At 41.7% G+C, this 15,980-nt stretch overlaps 1 protein-coding gene across 2 annotated transcripts; it reads left to right on the forward strand.

Annotated features, from left to right (window-relative positions):
- Positions 1-15,518, forward strand: MAT2B (methionine adenosyltransferase 2 non-catalytic beta subunit). Of its 2 annotated transcripts, none has more exons than XM_005503521.4 (7): positions 1-211; positions 6,076-6,270; positions 7,138-7,252; positions 7,540-7,692; positions 11,593-11,786; positions 12,764-12,877; positions 13,921-15,518. In XM_005503521.4, exons 1-7 carry the CDS (start codon positions 182-184, stop codon positions 14,089-14,091), a joined length of 972 nt encoding a protein of 323 aa, XP_005503578.1. In that variant the 5' UTR covers positions 1-181; the 3' UTR covers positions 14,092-15,518. The 2 variants fall into 2 exon arrangements, with proteins under 2 accessions (XP_005503578.1, XP_064886142.1); XM_065030070.1 differs by lacking the exon at positions 1-211 and adding an exon at positions 2,099-2,293.
- Positions 15,519-15,980: the final 462 nt, after the last annotated feature.

Raw genomic sequence — 15,980 nt, forward strand, 5'->3', positions numbered from 1 at the left:
CCAAATATTTAACAGGATTCAGGGCCACATGTGATACAGAGCTTGGATTAGCATTTTGGTTTGAAAGGTCAACTGAGCTGCCGCTGCTTCCAGTCCATGTGCTCTCTGCAGGCAAAAGGACAAATGCAGAGCTGAAGTGAGTAACTTCCTAGGCTGAGAATTCCTCCCACAGTTTGAGGCAATGCCTGAAATGCTGGTGGCAAAGGAGCAGGTAAGGCTCTGGATATTTGCATTCACGGATTGCTGCTGCACTTTGATTACAGAATCTGGGGAAAAGCAAACAGAAGGGAGAGAGACACTTTAGCCTCTGTGAATTGCAGTCTGTGGTGTTAATTTAATGAGCATTGCATTTACTTACCCACTGATGCATTATGCTTAAATGGCTGTGATGTGGACTACAATAAGTTTTTTATTTATTCCATGAAATCATAGTGTTTCATGAAGTGAACATAACAATAGATTTAAAATATAAGCTAGAATGGTACTGAATTCAATGTAGATATTTAAGGAAAGAAACAGACTATATTCTGTTATGAAAATAAAATGTTTCACAGAATTTTTGAAACTGATACTGGTGACAAAAATGTGCAGATATTTCACAGGGCAATTTCTGGTTCCTACTTGCAACTCCAGTGCTAATGCTTTCCCCATGTGGCTCCTGCTGTCAGTCTGGAAGGCAAACTTCCAGTCCATCGCTCCTGCTGAGGTGTATTGTGAGCTGTGTCAGCCTGTCGGGACGCAGAGGTGTGACGTGAGCCGTGTTCAGCGGTTACCTCAGTGCTGCTCAGCAGGTCAATATGTATTTGTAGATTTTTCTTCTGAATTTCAAGTTATGAATTACTGATCTTTTTAATAGAATTCCAAGATTAATGAGAGGGAATTAAATGTCCATAGCTTATTAAAAGGAAAAATAAGATGTCTGCATTCCAAGAAGGCAGAAACTGGCTAAAGTGGTTTATGTGTACTTTATTGACCTATAAATGTCAGTTATTTGTCTTAAAGGTCATTTATAATATGATCCCATTCAATTCTTAGTAGATTTTCTGATTTCTCTTTAGCTGTGTGTTAACTCCTGCAGTTATCAGCTGTTTTTCTCCCTTGACTACCAATTCAATAGTGTTTTAATGAAGCTGACATAAATTCACCAGGTCAAGACCTAAGTGTGAACATAGCTGAACTGAGTCTTGGCTACTCGTTCTTATGTCTCTTTAACTTTAGTCCTATTGTTAAAATGATGTTATGCACGCACCCTCTGCCTTGTGGGGGTAAACAGCTCTGTATCCAGATTCGTGTTACTTCAAGGACTTGTATTTAAATAATAAACTTGGTCATCTTGTAAGCATAAAATTCTGTATATAGCATTAGTACTCTAAGCAAACCCCTGCCTTCACTGTGGGAGGTACCAGTTGATTTTATATGAAGGTGTGGTTAAAGGCAAGTAGAAAAATATGCATTATTTTCCTGCATTTTAGAAGGCAAGTGAAATAATTTCTATTGAAGGTGTGCCAGAGCTGTTTTAATAATGTCTCTTAAGAGCGAAAGTGGAGTAGTGTAAACACGGACTTTCACTTTAAAGGGCGGGACCTGGTCCTTCATTTCATACCAACGCACGATCGCAGTTCCAATACGCAAGCCTGGTCTCTGTTCTGTCTTTCTAAAAAGGAAGCCCTGTTGCAACTGTAATTTCGAATTCTTTTTTGAGGACAGAGGGTGCTGGGAAGGCTGTTAGAGAGGTCACCTCTTTCACACAAAAGGCTCATACAGGTGCAGTGCTACCGAGGGTCGGTTTCAGGCCGGTGGCCCTAGCCTGCTCTGGGGGATGACGAACTTTCCACAGCCGCCCGGGGTGAGGCCGGTCCGTCCCAGCCGCGCCCAGCCCTGGGCCTCGGCATCAGCGGCGCAGTCCCCGCAGGGCTGCGGCCCCGGCCCGGGGTGGACCCGCTCCCACCGCCCAGCGCGCAGACCCCGCAGGCCTGGGGCCGCGCTGCCCCGCCCAGGCCGGCCCGGCAACGCCGCGGCCGCCACCGCCTCTTTAAGACGCCGCTCGGGCCCCGCCCACTTTGGCGCTTCTCAGCCAATGGGCGCGCGGCGGCGGGAGGCGCCTGCGCCGGCTGTGTCCCCGCGGCCCAATGAGCGTGCGTGGCGAGCGGTCGGTCCGCCCTCCCGCAGCCGGTGCGCCCTGCGGCGAGGAGGCACAGGCTGCGGCCCCGGCGGCCCCCGCGCCGCCGCCATGGTGGGCCGCGAGAAGGAGCTCAAGATTCGCTTCGTGCCGGGGCGTTGCGAGCTGGTGGAGGTGGGTGGTGCCGCTGGGAGCCCGCGTCGAGGCCGTTTTCGCCCGGTGCGCAACGGTGGCGGGTGGGGGCTTTCCGCCGCGGCTCGGCCGCCCCGCCCTCGCACAGCCCGGGCAGGGCCGCCGCTGCGGGCGGGGCTGGGCCGGGCCGGGCTGGGCGGGGAGCGCTGGGGCGGCGCGGGAGGCGCAGTGCGGCGGGGCCGGTTCCGCACCCGCGGGCGGGGTCGGGAGTGCGGCGGCCTCGGCCCCGCTGTGTCGGTTCCCGCTGCGCCCGCACGGGCGTCACTCGCGAGCTCGAGAAATCTGAGGAGTGTTATCTCTTCTTACGTTATCTTTATGTTAGTTACCGTTGTTTTTATTTTGTAAGAAGAAGTTGGGTTTGTTAACCTCACTTAATTGTTAAACCGCTTAATCCTAGCGCCCTTATTGCGTAGGAAAGATGTATTTGTAAGGGGAGCGCCGTGCGGTGATTCTGCACAGAGTTGTTGTTTTCTCCGGTCGCGTTCTGCTCTCGTACCGCCGAGCAGCTGCAGTTTGAGGGGCGACCCACACCCGGGAGGACCTTCTGCCACCGTTCCCTTCTGTTCGCTGGCCGGGCCGGGATTTCGGGCCTGTGGGTTTTAGTTCTGCTGCTTGTTTCTGTAGGTGACGTCAGAGCTGAGTAGAGGCCGCGTTTGGAGTGACTGCCCTGTCCTGACATTTTTGTCACTTTATGTCGCAAATCTGCGTTATCCCAGCAGCTTCTGGTTTTAGTGGGTGTTTCTTAAAATTCATATTTTCGAGTTCATCGTGATTTTGTCAAGCTCAGTTTCTATAAAGCTTAAAAACCCTTGTGCCTTCACGTTTTACTGTTTTTGTAAATTACACTCGGTGTTTTGGTAGTGTCTGCAAAGTAATCTTCTCATAAATGCCAATTTTTAGTCATACAGTGTTGTTTGTATATTTCTATGTGAATGTGACTGCCAAGTACAATGCTTTTTATAACATAAACTTTTAGTGAGCATTGAATATCGGATAAAAGAAAAAGAAATTGGATGCTTTATTGTAAAGCTCAAAATTGTGCAGGTAGGTAGCCTTCAAAATGAGTGGCTAGGAGAACTTTTTGAATAGTGGATGACTGAAGATGGTTGCTGCTTAGTTGAGAAATGTGTGAAAGATTTGTTAGCAGATGGGCTAATCTGAACAAGAACCTGTATTTAAGCCTATAAAACTTGCAGGCAAATTAATAACACTTTCATTGTATGATGTTGTTTATTCTTTACATAGAGTACCTACTAAATTACTGTAAATTCTAAATGTACTTTTTAGCTCATCAGGATAAGTTAAGAGCAGTCTTGTCTTCTAGTTGCATTATGTTATTAATATTCTAGCCGTATTTAAGAAAGAAATATGTATATTGACAAAAGTTAAAAAGGAGATGCTCTGCCATATGTGGCTTCGGTTAAGTACTGATTCATCTAGATAGTAGTTATAGATTTTTGTCTCCTTGTCTTCTAGAGGACCATGATTAATTTATTGCTAGACAAAGTCAGTAGCAGGACTGAAGTGTTTAGCTCTGCTCACTGTTAAGGACAGTGTGGTTGCTGCTCTGCAGTAACTGGTGCTGTTCATCCGGAGTGACTCGTGTGCCTGTGGGTGGCTGAGAGGCAGCAGCAGCAGCTTCCGCAGCCTGGGAGAGCATCAGCAACCGGCGGAGGTGGGAGCGAGAAACCCCTGAGGTCCCTGACAGAACCTCCCGGGCTCTGTTGTCCGCAGTTACCAGGTCTGAGACAGAAATACTCTTGCAGCTGGCTGCATTCGGCACAGGAGCAAGGGAGCGTGTAGGCAAAGAGTTAATCTGGGCAGGTTTTGTATTACGAGGATGTTTAACTTCAAGCAAGGTGAAATATGTTGTAAGTGGTAGTTGCTTTGTGTTGAATTTATGGGAAACATCTATTGCTTCTCTTGGTTTCTCAGAGACAAGTTACTGAAAGCGGTTTGTCTTGCAGACAAGAGCAACAGGTTGCAAGCTATGCTTAACTGGGTGAAAGCTGTGATCATCCAGTTCAAGCTGTGCTACTGACGCAGTGTCCTCTTTGTGGTCTGTAAAATAAACAAAGTTGGATGAATGATGCTTAAAAATGACAGATTTTACAAATGACATGTTTTTATGTTGGGCACTTTCTACTTGTTAAAGATCGTCTGACATTTTTAGAAAGGTTTTCAACTCTCTTTTCTTCAAGAAGTCTTTGACCTTTATTAGCAGTTCTCCTCTGGCTATAGAAGTGCCAATTATCTGTCCTATGACGCTCTATTCACATTTTGCTAAGATAAAAAGTGTATAACAAACACAGAAACAGTACTTGTATGTTCTCGCTTATGCTTTTCAGACAAACATGGGCAGGCTTAAAAAATTATAAATAAACTTGTGTTACGAGGTCAAATTGACTGCAAAGATAAAGGTAACTTTTTTAAAACATGACTTGCTGTAGTTTGTCATTTTCAGGAAACTGTCTAGACATAAGTTGTTATTTTTCATCCAGTGCTGATGGGAACAAGCCATCCTTTGCCTGAAGATTTGGAGCTGAGGAAGACACATGCAGTGTGCTGGGAACTTCAAGCAGTTGTTTTGGGATAGGCGGTTTCCATAGCGCACCTCTGTGTATACCTTTATGGAACAAAAGCTTTTTAGCTTACAGGGTAAAACACGAGCGGTTATTTGGAAGTGATTTCTGTTGCTTCCTGTGCCTGATCAAAAAGTAGCCATCTGTCACAATGTTGAGAACGTAAGGGCGCTCCCAAGTGACTGAGCTCATTGAATTGCACAGTAGAGAGCATTTACAAAATTAAAATCAATTGTCACAAAGTGTCCTTGTGGACAAAGCTGTCAGGAAATCCAAGATGTATGGATTCTGCACACCTGCAGCTCTCTGTATGGGCATGTGAGCATGTGCTTTTATTTTTCTTTTCAGTGGGCTTATTTTCCATGATAGTGCAGAACAAAAGCAGGAAAGGAAACTAAAGAACACATAAACAGACGTGAATCTTAGGTTTTCTGTCTTGAAAACTTGATGGTCTAGTGAGCGGTGGAGAAGAACAAACTTTGTGTGCATTGGTGTACGCAGCTGCCTCCAGTACTGAAGTGTGTGGTAGCTGAAGTAAAGCTTTAGTGTGTTGTGTAGATTGAGTTAAAGTTACCAAATCACTTTCAGATGCACTCTGTAAAACTGAGAAGAGAGAGCTGTGTCTTGGTTTTACTCGTTATTAGACACTTGGGTTGAATAATGATGCATTACTGGTCTATTAAATGATAAAATTGAAGTCTTCATTTCCTACAGCTGTTGTGGGCAGGCCCATAGCGAGCTGTATGGTGTTGCTGCAGCCTCTAGCAGGCACAGTCTGTGCACATTTATTTGTTGTGGGAGGTGCACTCTAGATGTTAAATAGTTGGGGTCCATTTTCAAAAGAAGTTTTTTCCATCATTTCCAATTGCACAAAGTTCGCAGATTTTGAGTGAACTTAGAATTCTGCCTTTGTTAGTGGTTGGTTTTCCTCTCTTGTTGTGGAAGGACTTTCCCATGTAAGTTTTTGTTTACCTTATCCTCAAAAATATGTTTAAATGCTTGGCTGGGTACAGTATTGGTGCTCCCAGTTGTTTGTGTTCCGTGAGATGTCCCAAAGCACTCATGTGACAAGGAAAGCTATTTAATGCAGTAGCACTGATTGCAGCCTTGTGTACTTTTTAAGAAAATAAACAGCAATAAATAATAGTAGACACACAGCTTTTCCTGTTCTCATTTCTCTAGGAAGACGTTGATATTCCCAGTAGGCGAGTTTTGGTTACTGGTGCCACCGGACTTCTTGGCAGAGCTGTTTTCAAAGAATTCAATGAAAATAATTGGAATGCAGTTGGCTGTGGATACAGGAGAGCTCAGCCCAGATTTGAACAGATTAATCTTCTGGACTCTATTGCAGTTCATGACATTATCCATGATTTTCAGGTAAGTTTCTGGAGTATGAAGTGGGTGGATCGGGTATTTTATACGTCTGGTAATCAGTTGGTAGTGCTGTTCTGATACAGAGTTCCTGTGGCTTTGGAGAGGCTAACGCTCTGGCAGAGCTGAGCAGTGGATGGCTGCCTTCTCTGCCACATCTGGAGTGTGGGTTTGCTCTGTAGATACAGCAGTTCTGAACTTTGCTGTCATCACCATAGGCAGACTGCTAGTAACAGGTGTACATGTAAATAGTTGAAAGAAAAGAATAGCTGTGAGTTACTGACATAGTAATATGAGGCAGTTCTTTTCAAGTTGAGGAATACTTGAATCCAACAGCAGTAACTGTACATTTAGCATGCAGTAAGTTCACTCTTTTTCCAATCTAATTTGCAAGAGGAATAAATAAAACCTAAAATACATTATACAGGATGCCATTCTATTAGATGAATTTAAATATCTTGTTAGTCTGCATATGTCAAATAAGCCATGTGTAAATGGTTTATCTAAAAAGAGTTTGGCTCATTTTTTTTAAGTGCCATTATGTGTGTGAGGTAAATATTATTATTGCATTTTATAGTACTACACTGAATTAAAAAGGAAAAAAAACTTGCTGTAAAATCAAAGCTACTGAAGATCGTAACTGCAAAATTAATCATCAGGTTTTTTGTATCTTGAAGCAACATGGTTCTATTCTACTTCTTAAGGAAAACACGCTCCTCAGAATGTCACAATTGAAAATATGGCTACTGCTTCTATTGCTTCTCACAACTTAGTGAAATGCCTTTTTGCTTGGGGGAGTTAATTGCTGGAGTTCGGGTGCAACTGCAATCTCTTGATAATGTTTGTTGTTTAAAATTAGTATTTAATTTCCAGCCTCATGTTATAGTGCATTGTGCTGCTGAGAGAAGGCCAGATGTTGTAGAAAGTCAACCAGATGCTGCTTCTCAGCTCAATGTGGCTGCTTCGGGGAACTTGGCAAAAGAGGCAGGTAAGGAGACCACCTCGCGGGTTTGGTTTCTTGTTAAAATATTGCATTTATTTATCCAGGGACATAAATACGACTAAGTTACTGTAAGTACTGAATGTAATTTCTGCCATCAGTGTGCCATTGCTCCATTTTTTGTAAGAATAGCGTGCGTGTCTACGGGAAGGCTCAGTGAACAGACCGAGCAGCGGGAAGGAATGGGGCTAGAAGATGAGGTCCTTTAAAGGTTGATTGAGATTTCAAACAAGGCATGAATTAAAATAGACTATGTATAAACATTTTCTTCCTAGCTGGAGTTGGCGCGTTTCTGATCTACATTAGTACAGACTATGTATTTGATGGAACAAGCCCTCCTTATAAAGAGTCCGATGTACCAAATCCCCTGAATTTGTATGGTAAAACCAAACTGGAAGGTGAAAAAGCAGTCCTGGAAAATAATGAAGGTAAGAATACACTTGCACATTTTGAATAGAGGCTTTCTATTTTTACTTCGTTTTGTATTAGCTTAATAGGCTCATAAGTCAGTGGTAAAGTTGCAGAAACGTGGAAATGAGATTTAGAAAAGAATGTAATTAGGAGTCAGTCTCCTTACTCTTAAACAATTTCTATTGCTCATCAGTTGGTTAAAGCTTTATTTCTTACTTGTTCTGATCTTCATTGTGTTACTAGTCTCTGCTGACAGACATCCACAAGCCTTTGTCTACTGTGAATCAACTATTCCTAAGGAAAGATAAAAATTACATCATCATATGTTTGTAATGGCACAAGCTCTACCACGCTTAATCTCTAGCTGTTGTTATTTAGGGGGGTGTATTGCAATTCTTCTAAAGGTATGTTTACTTCAAGGGAAAATCAGACTTGAGATTCAATAATGATGTAGATAAAATCAACATAAGTGTTCATTGTCACTCTTGAGGTTTTCTTGCTTGTCTCCTGTTTTGCTCTCATTACATAAGCCATCAAACCATCTATTTTATTCTTACCCACTTGTCTTACCACACACATCAGATTCCTGCTTGTCACACTTCCTAAAGGGTTAGTAACATATTTCTGGTGTTAAGCAACTAATTTTTTAAATTTATTATTTAAATATTTTCTTAATGAAAATTGGTATTCAAAACATAAAAACGTAATTTTAAAAAATTGTACTTAAGAAGGGAAAAAGCTTGGGACTGAACGTGTTCCCTTCCGTTTAAAACTTATTTCTTGTATAAAAGAGAGGTTTGCTTGTTCCTAGTTGGTGTGCAGTCAGCTTCCATTCACAGATTCTGAGTAGAGAAGCCCTGTGGTTCAGCTCTGCTTAACCGGAGAATTGAGCAATTGATAAAACAGTTTGGTGGTCTTTTCAATAAGTAAATATATACTATATTTGAAAATGATAGGCTTTTCCATATAGATTTGTCATTGCTACTAAGAAATATACCTCTAAAAAATACTTTGATAGGACAAATCTTATTTAAGTAAAAACCAATTTAAATAGAGAATTATTCACTCCGCCTCTTAATTCATCATCTCTGAATTTGACCGGGATGCTGTTGCTCCCTCTTCGAGATTGCTAATGAAGATAGGACTGCAGCACACTCCGGTACGTGTGGGTATCTTGCTAGATCTTCCCCCAGCTCAGCGCTTCACTTGGGTTTCATAACCTTTTTGAGCGTGATCTGTCAGGCAGCCCTGGGCTGCAGCAGTGCCATTATTGGCAGAGTGAATTGGGAGATGGTGCTGAGTAAGAGGCTTGAAAATGTCAGTTTTATTGGTTCATACAGATATCAATATTTTACGCATATTAGTCTTCCAACTGCTAATTTGCTAATATTGTATGGGTAGAATTCAGGCTATCAAATGTCTGTAGTTGCGTGAAGAACTTCCATATCCATTTCTGTCGCATAATGCAACAATCTCCACTAATAATTTGGGGGTTTCTGTGTATTTTTTAAAAATATATTTTACTTTTGGTTAGGAGGGGTTACAAGTTCTATCTAGTACTCATGCTTATAAAAATCAAGTTTCAGTAGGTCCTCAGAACCACTGGGCCGAAGCTAATGCGCTCCAGGGCTCGGCTCCTGACAACACCAGGAGGTCTTTTCCTCAATGCTGAGTACTCCTGAAGATATTAAATAAGAGACATGTCAACCCGTATTTTAAGAGAGGAAGAACAAATTTGCTGAGTGACAAAATAACTGTTTTTAGAACAGCAGGAAATCAGCATCATATTGGAGGGGTTTTTGTATTTGTTTTTCTTGCGTTAAGGACTTCTTCCAGTTCACTGTTCTGTGAGAATAATTTGTGTATTAGCTTTTTCTTTTGGTCTTTCTAATAGCTGTAGCATTTTCTTACAAATCTTGAAGAATTGCAAGGATTCGGTGACTTACGCTTGTAATTTCAGGACCGATTTTATTTTTTTTTCTTTAAGCAAAAATATCTGTATTACTTTTAATTTTCATAGCCTTCGATTTTCCCTGAAAAAGGCCTTTCGAGTCTTCGTGACTGAGACAGACTAGCGTGGTGTGCACTTCTTCACTGTTCTCATATCACTATCTTGAAATCTGCTGTATTGGGTGAAGCTATTCCTTATTTCACACAGTATCACAGTATGTTTGGGATTGGAAGGGACCTCAAAAGATCATCTAGTCCAATCCCCCTGCTGGAGCAGGAACGCCTAGGTGAGATCGCACAGGAACATGTCCAGGCGCGTTTTGAATGTCTCCAGAGAAGGAGACTCCACAACCTCCCTGGGCAGCCTGGTCCAGTGTCTGTCACCCTCACTGAGAAGAAGTTTTTTCTCAAATTTAAGCGGAACCTCTTGTGTTCCAGCTTGATCCCATTACCCCTTGTCCTATCATTGTTGGCCACCGAGAAGAGCCTGGCTCCATCCTCATGGCACTCACCCTTTATATATTTATAAACATTAATGAGGTCCCCCCTTAGTCTCCTCTTCTCCAAACTGAAGAGCCCCAGCTCCCTTAGCCTTTCTTCATAAGGGAGATGCTCCACTCCCTTAATCTTCTTCGTTGCCCTACACTGGACCCTCTCCAGCAGTTCCCTGTCCTTCTGGAACTGAGGGGCCCAGAACTGGACACAATATTCCAGATGTGGTCTCACCAGGGCGGAGTAGAGGGGAAGGAGGACCTCTCTCCATCTACTAGCCACCCCCCTTGTAATACACCCCAGGATGCCATTGGCCTTCCTGGCCACAAGGGCACAGTGCTGGCTCATGGTCATCCTGTTGTCCACCAGGACCCCCAGGTCCCTTTCCCCTACACTGCTCTCTAATATGTAATTTCCCAACCTATACTGGAACCTGGGTTTTTTCCTGCCCAGATGCAGGACTCTACACTTTCCCTTGTTAAATTTCATCAGGTTATTCCCCGCCCAACTCTCCAACCTGTCCAGGTCTCTGGATGGCAGCACAGCCTTCTGGCGTGTCAGCCACTCCTTCCAGCTTAGTGTCATCAGCAAACTTGCTGACAGTACACTCTATTCCCTCGTCTAAATTGTTAATGAATATATTGAATAATATTGGCCCCAGCACTGACCCCTGAGGCACTGCACTAGATACTGGCCTCCAACTAGACTCCGCACCATTGACTACCACTCTCTGGCTTCTCTCCTTAAGCCAGTTTGCAACCCACCTCACTAGTCTATTGTCCAGACCACACTTCCTCAACTTAGCTGTGAGGATGCTGTGGGAGACTGTGTCAAAGGCTTTACTGAAGTCAAGGTAGACCACATCCACTGCTCTGCCATCATCCATCCACCTTGTTACATTCTCATAAAAGGCTATGAGGTTGGTCAAGCACGACTTACCCTTGGTAAAGCCATGCTGACTGCCCCCTGCTTTGTCAAGCTTTCTATTAATTCCAAGGTTCATGTCTGTTTTTCTGGTCAATAATGTCCTCCATTATGCATTCTGGCAAAAAAATTCCTGTAATTGATGCCTGAATATGGTGATTAGTGGGAATTTTTTTGGTGCCCTTACCCAGGTGGGATGTGGAGTGCTGGAGGAGCCGCATACTTACAGTTGGTTTTAAAATGTTGTAATTTTTTGTTCTAACCTAAACAGGCCGCCTTTTTTCTCTTGCAGCATTCATGAAAGCTTGCTAATTTTCTGGAAATCAGTGGCATAAATGGCAATAAGTTTATATCAACTTCATGTTTGTAAAAGGTTTTAGTTGATATAAATTAAAATGATATTCTGAGAGCAAACACATTAATTGTATTTTCTTTGGTTTTTGTTAATGCTTAATATCACCAGCATATTTCTTAACACTTTTCACGTTATGCTACAGCATTCATACCTATTCATAACAATGTTAGTACTTTAAAAATACTCTTTCTTTCAGGTGCTGCAGTACTTAGGATTCCCATCCTGTATGGAGAGGTGGAGAGACTGGAGGAAAGTGCTGTGACTGTTATGTTTGACAAAGTTCAGTTCAGTAATAAATCTGCCAACATGGACCACTGGCAACAAAGATTTCCTACTAACGTGAAGGATGTGGCAGCTGTTTGCAGACAACTAGCGGAGAAGAGAATGCTGGTAAGAATTTAAACTGTCAAGCCTTTTCAGACTAAAAACAGCTGGAGATCTTGGCTTCGCTTCTGAACAACTGAGAACTGCATATAACCTGCGTTATTCTTTGCATTTCTGGAACACTATGAGAGAGGAAAGAACTAGTGTAATACTACAGTATCGTTACATGAGTGTGTGGATATTCTGATGTTGGAAACATAAGTGATTGAACTGATGGGACAGATCACCTGAAAATTGTCATGTGTCTTCTAGTGTTCAGGAGAGAAGTGCAAACACCTAACTTATTCTAATATGCCTTTTACAAATTGCCATTTGGGGTTAAAAACAACGAACAAACGTGGTAGTTGAATGTAATTCTCAAAGATGCCTTTGCATATTGTATTAAGAACACTTGCAAGCAAGCCACTCCATTTAAAGATTTGAATGTGTTTATTCTCAGCAGCATCTTCAGATTAGAACCTTTGCAAGGTAACAAACCCAACCAACCACCTTTATTTTTCATACTTATAACTTGGAAAAAAATGGACCATGCACATACGATGGATGTGGTGCAATCAGTTTGTTTGATGGGACTTCCACATGGTTTGCAGTTTGACATTCAGAATGTGTGTGCTGAATTTTGCATTTGTTTTGGAGTGATTTGTACAGAAGAGCCGCGTTCCTCCTTCCCAGCTATTTGCCTTGGTTGGGTATTTGATTGATTGGTTGACTTGCTCCTTTCCCTTCTGTTAATTCTACAGACTCTAAGGTGTTTGTGAAAAGTCAGGTCAGATATACGTAACATCAGTTTTCAGTCTCAGTCCCTAGTCAGGTTCTCTCAAAATGCGCAAGACATTTCTAGAACATCAGTGAGGTGCTGTAACATTCCTTTCAGGGTAGGATCTCACTGCAAGGTTATTCTGTACAATTTTTGCTTGGGAATCAGTCTGACAGCTTGCTAGCTGCTTTTTTTTTTTCACCTGTGCTTTCTGTTTCTTTTGTAGGATCCATCAGTAAAAGGAACATTTCACTGGTCTGGCAATGAACAGATGACTAAGTATGAAATGGCATGTGCAATTGCCGATGCTTTCAACCTCCCCAGCAGCCACTTGAGACCAGTAAGTGATGTGTTGTTTGACCCGTAGAAAGATGGTTGTACTTTAAGTAGTAGGTCTCACACTAGCTATAGAAATAATCTTCCTCTTCAGGACGATCTGTGTATGTCTGGCACAGCAGATGTATTGCCGAGGACACTGTCTGGTACCTGACTGGGAAAAACAACAGCTGCTTTGACCTGCTGAAAGCTGAAAATTCCCTGGTCAGTCGGCAACCAGTTTTGCAGTCTGTAGCGTAACAGTATTTCTGCAGAACAATTACCCTCAGTCACAAGTAAATCCATATTTTTTGTTATATTTTTGTCCTTGAAAAAGCCTACGGATTGATAAATCATTAACTTGAAGGTAGGAGTCTGGAAGAAATTTTCAATGTCCAAATTTATTTCTGAAAACATTCACTTAAAATAATTTTGCTTTGCTTAAAACCCCAGTCCTGCAGTTTTATTGACACTTTAAAGCCTGCTCTTAAAAGACATACTTGCAATGTTGTGAGACTGTCACATGTAAGATTTTATTTATATCCAAAATAAATTCCAAGGATACTGGAATGTGGCTTGGAAGATGGAGAAAAAAAAGAATGGAGAACACTAAGTTAGTCTGAATTTTTTCTGCCCAAATGTATTTCTCTTCAAGTATATTGATCAGGACATGGTTCTGTCAACATTTTAGAGCATTTTTTACCTTGTGATTGTAGTCACAGGGTGAAAATAGGAATAAAACAAACATGGAAAAGCATAAATGGTGAGCAGTAACTGAGTGAGAAGAACTCAAATTTAGACATGTCATGTCGCTCTACCCGATATCTCTTATGTTGAAATGAAGTTAACTGTAAAACAAGCAAACAAACAATCCCCCCCCCCCCAAAAAAAAAACTAGCACACACAAAAAATATGCCACACACAACATAGCTGGAGGGGAGGAGAGGAACGCACCTGTATAGAAAGCTATGAAGGGAAACTTCTAAATGAGCATATATAAGAATGAATGTTTTTCTGTCATTTCTGATTACTCGTTGGTGTGTTGCGTTTTTTCTGTTTATCTTCTAGATCACTGATTGTCCAGTTGTGGGTGCTCTTCGTCCGAGGAATGCTCAGCTAGACTGCTCCAGGTTGGAGATGCTGGGGATAGGTCAGAGAACACCGTTTCGAGCTGGGATCAAGGAATCGCTTTGGCCTTTCCTTGTTGACAAGAGATGGAGGCAGACAGTCTTCCATTAGTTTGTAACTTTTTTAGTAAAAGTATGGTATGTGGCACTTTTTTAAAAGAAAAAAATAGTTTTGTATGAGTGTTCTTAAATTGTGACATTTATGAGTTTTCATTTAATCAGGTAAACATATGGTCTTGCACTAGTGAAACTGTTAGCCTAAAAAAAGTTCAGTGTCAAAAACTGAGCCTATTTGATGTCATGGATCTTTCCTTCCGTTCATACCAATCTAACTTAACATCTGTTCCTGGCAGATCATGGTTCTCAGTAATCAGTACCATTTGATGCTAAGAATGACTCCGTTCACTTGTAGACTCACTCTTGGCTGAATTCTGTTGTTGATGCTTAAGGTCTGTGCCATTGTTGTATATACCATTTCTCTTCATTAAAAGACATATTCAGTTACTTTATCACCAAAAATCTGAGTTTTTTTGTGTTTGACTTCTGAAGGTGGTGTTCTTATGAAGTTAAACTGAATTAGGTATTGCTAAACGTTTGTTTTGCTGGAGCTCTGATCAAAATGTTTTTTAAAAAAGTGAAACTTTATTTTTGCAATTATCAAGTGTACTTTTTATGCTTGAAATATCTTTAGAATGTTCTGTAACTTGAATGCCTGCAGCTTCATATTTGTACAGTAAGTTGGATTCATTTGTTTTATTGGTGACATACAAAAGCTAGAAGGGGGTTGGGAGGGTGGGAACAAATAGTTTTGCCCTGGGTTATTTTTTTGGGTGGGGAGGTTGGAGTTGAAGATTGTTTGCTTTTTGTATAAAAGCATCAAATGTCTTCATCTATCTCTTTTTTTTTGGGCAGTATTTGGGATTGTGCAAATTAGCAGGAGGGAGATGTTTGTTAGTCAATACATGTGAGGTTGGAGAGGAAAGGTATTTTAAGAATTTGTAGCACTGCGGCTTCTTTTGCACAGACTGTCAGATCTTGCACTGATGTAGCTTGTTCTGGAACAGCAGAGCACGTATGTTGAAGGTTTGTACCATAATAATGGAAGCACAATAGTCCAATATAAGCAAATCTTTAATCTGCTTAACTCTAGTCCTGAAAGTTGGACTCGGTAGCCCGGTAAAGTGGATGATGTACAGGTTAGCTTCCTGTTCAAGCTGGAGAATCAAATATTCTGAGGTTGCCAGCAGATTACTGGTAAAACTAGGAAAAGATGCATTTGGATGCTAATTTATTTTTCTGAGGTTGAAATGAAGGTGGGGGTGGGAGAGAGATGTTTAGCTTTTCACAAAAAAAAAAGTGGGCTGGGACACAGACCAACGGAAGATCTTCTAAAGGTCAGCTTTACATTGAGTTCTTTAATTTCCAACTGGCAAATGCTAAGACTTGATAATCCAAATTTGGTTTTAGTCTGAAGTCCTGATATACACATGGTAACCTATCTCCAAAATGACAATAAATATCTATTGCCAGCATGAGAAACAGTTGTTGATTCTTTCTTTGTCATCAGGGTTTGTTTATCTGAATCATAAGCATTTGCAATTATTGAAATTTGTGTGCCCTTTCAGAGATGGGTTTTGGTTTTGTTTTATCATCCTTAATTCAAGGAACTATTTCCAGAATTAGGTTAGATTGGCTTAGATTGGTGTTTTGCTGTCACTGTGCTGCTGCCTTGGGGATGTGATAAATGTGCACGCACACAAAAAGGTACAGAAGGCTTTGAAAGTAGAGCCTGAAACATCCTGGGCCTCAGTGCTTGATCAGGGAGATTGTGAGTGCATCTCCTCCACTTGCAGGCAGCTGAGGTTTTATTAAATTTGGCATCATGTTTTTTCAAAAATCACAGTAAATTTAAAACTCATATGAAAAATTTGAGATGGGGCTAAAAGCTGCAAGAATAGAAAAACTGAGGAACACTGAGGTGTGGACAGTAGGCTTTGCTAT

This window comes from Columba livia, chromosome 14 (genome assembly GCF_036013475.1).
Source record: "Columba livia isolate bColLiv1 breed racing homer chromosome 14, bColLiv1.pat.W.v2, whole genome shotgun sequence".
NCBI lineage: Eukaryota > Metazoa > Chordata > Aves > Columbiformes > Columbidae > Columba > Columba livia.

What these genes read in the sequence shown, in the direction of transcription:
- MAT2B (XM_065030070.1), top strand. Translation starts at nt 2,231, where the DNA reads ATGGTGGGCCGCGAGAAGGAGCTCAAGATTCGCTTCGTGCCGGGGCGT. An exon ending in GAACTTGGCAAAAGAGGCAG is followed by an intron (nt 7,253 to 7,539) that starts GTAAGGAGACCA and finishes TTTTCTTCCTAG; the next exon opens with CTGGAGTTGGCGCGTTTCTG. An exon ending in AGTCCTGGAAAATAATGAAG is followed by an intron (nt 7,693 to 11,592) that starts GTAAGAATACAC and finishes TCTTTCTTTCAG; the next exon opens with GTGCTGCAGTACTTAGGATT.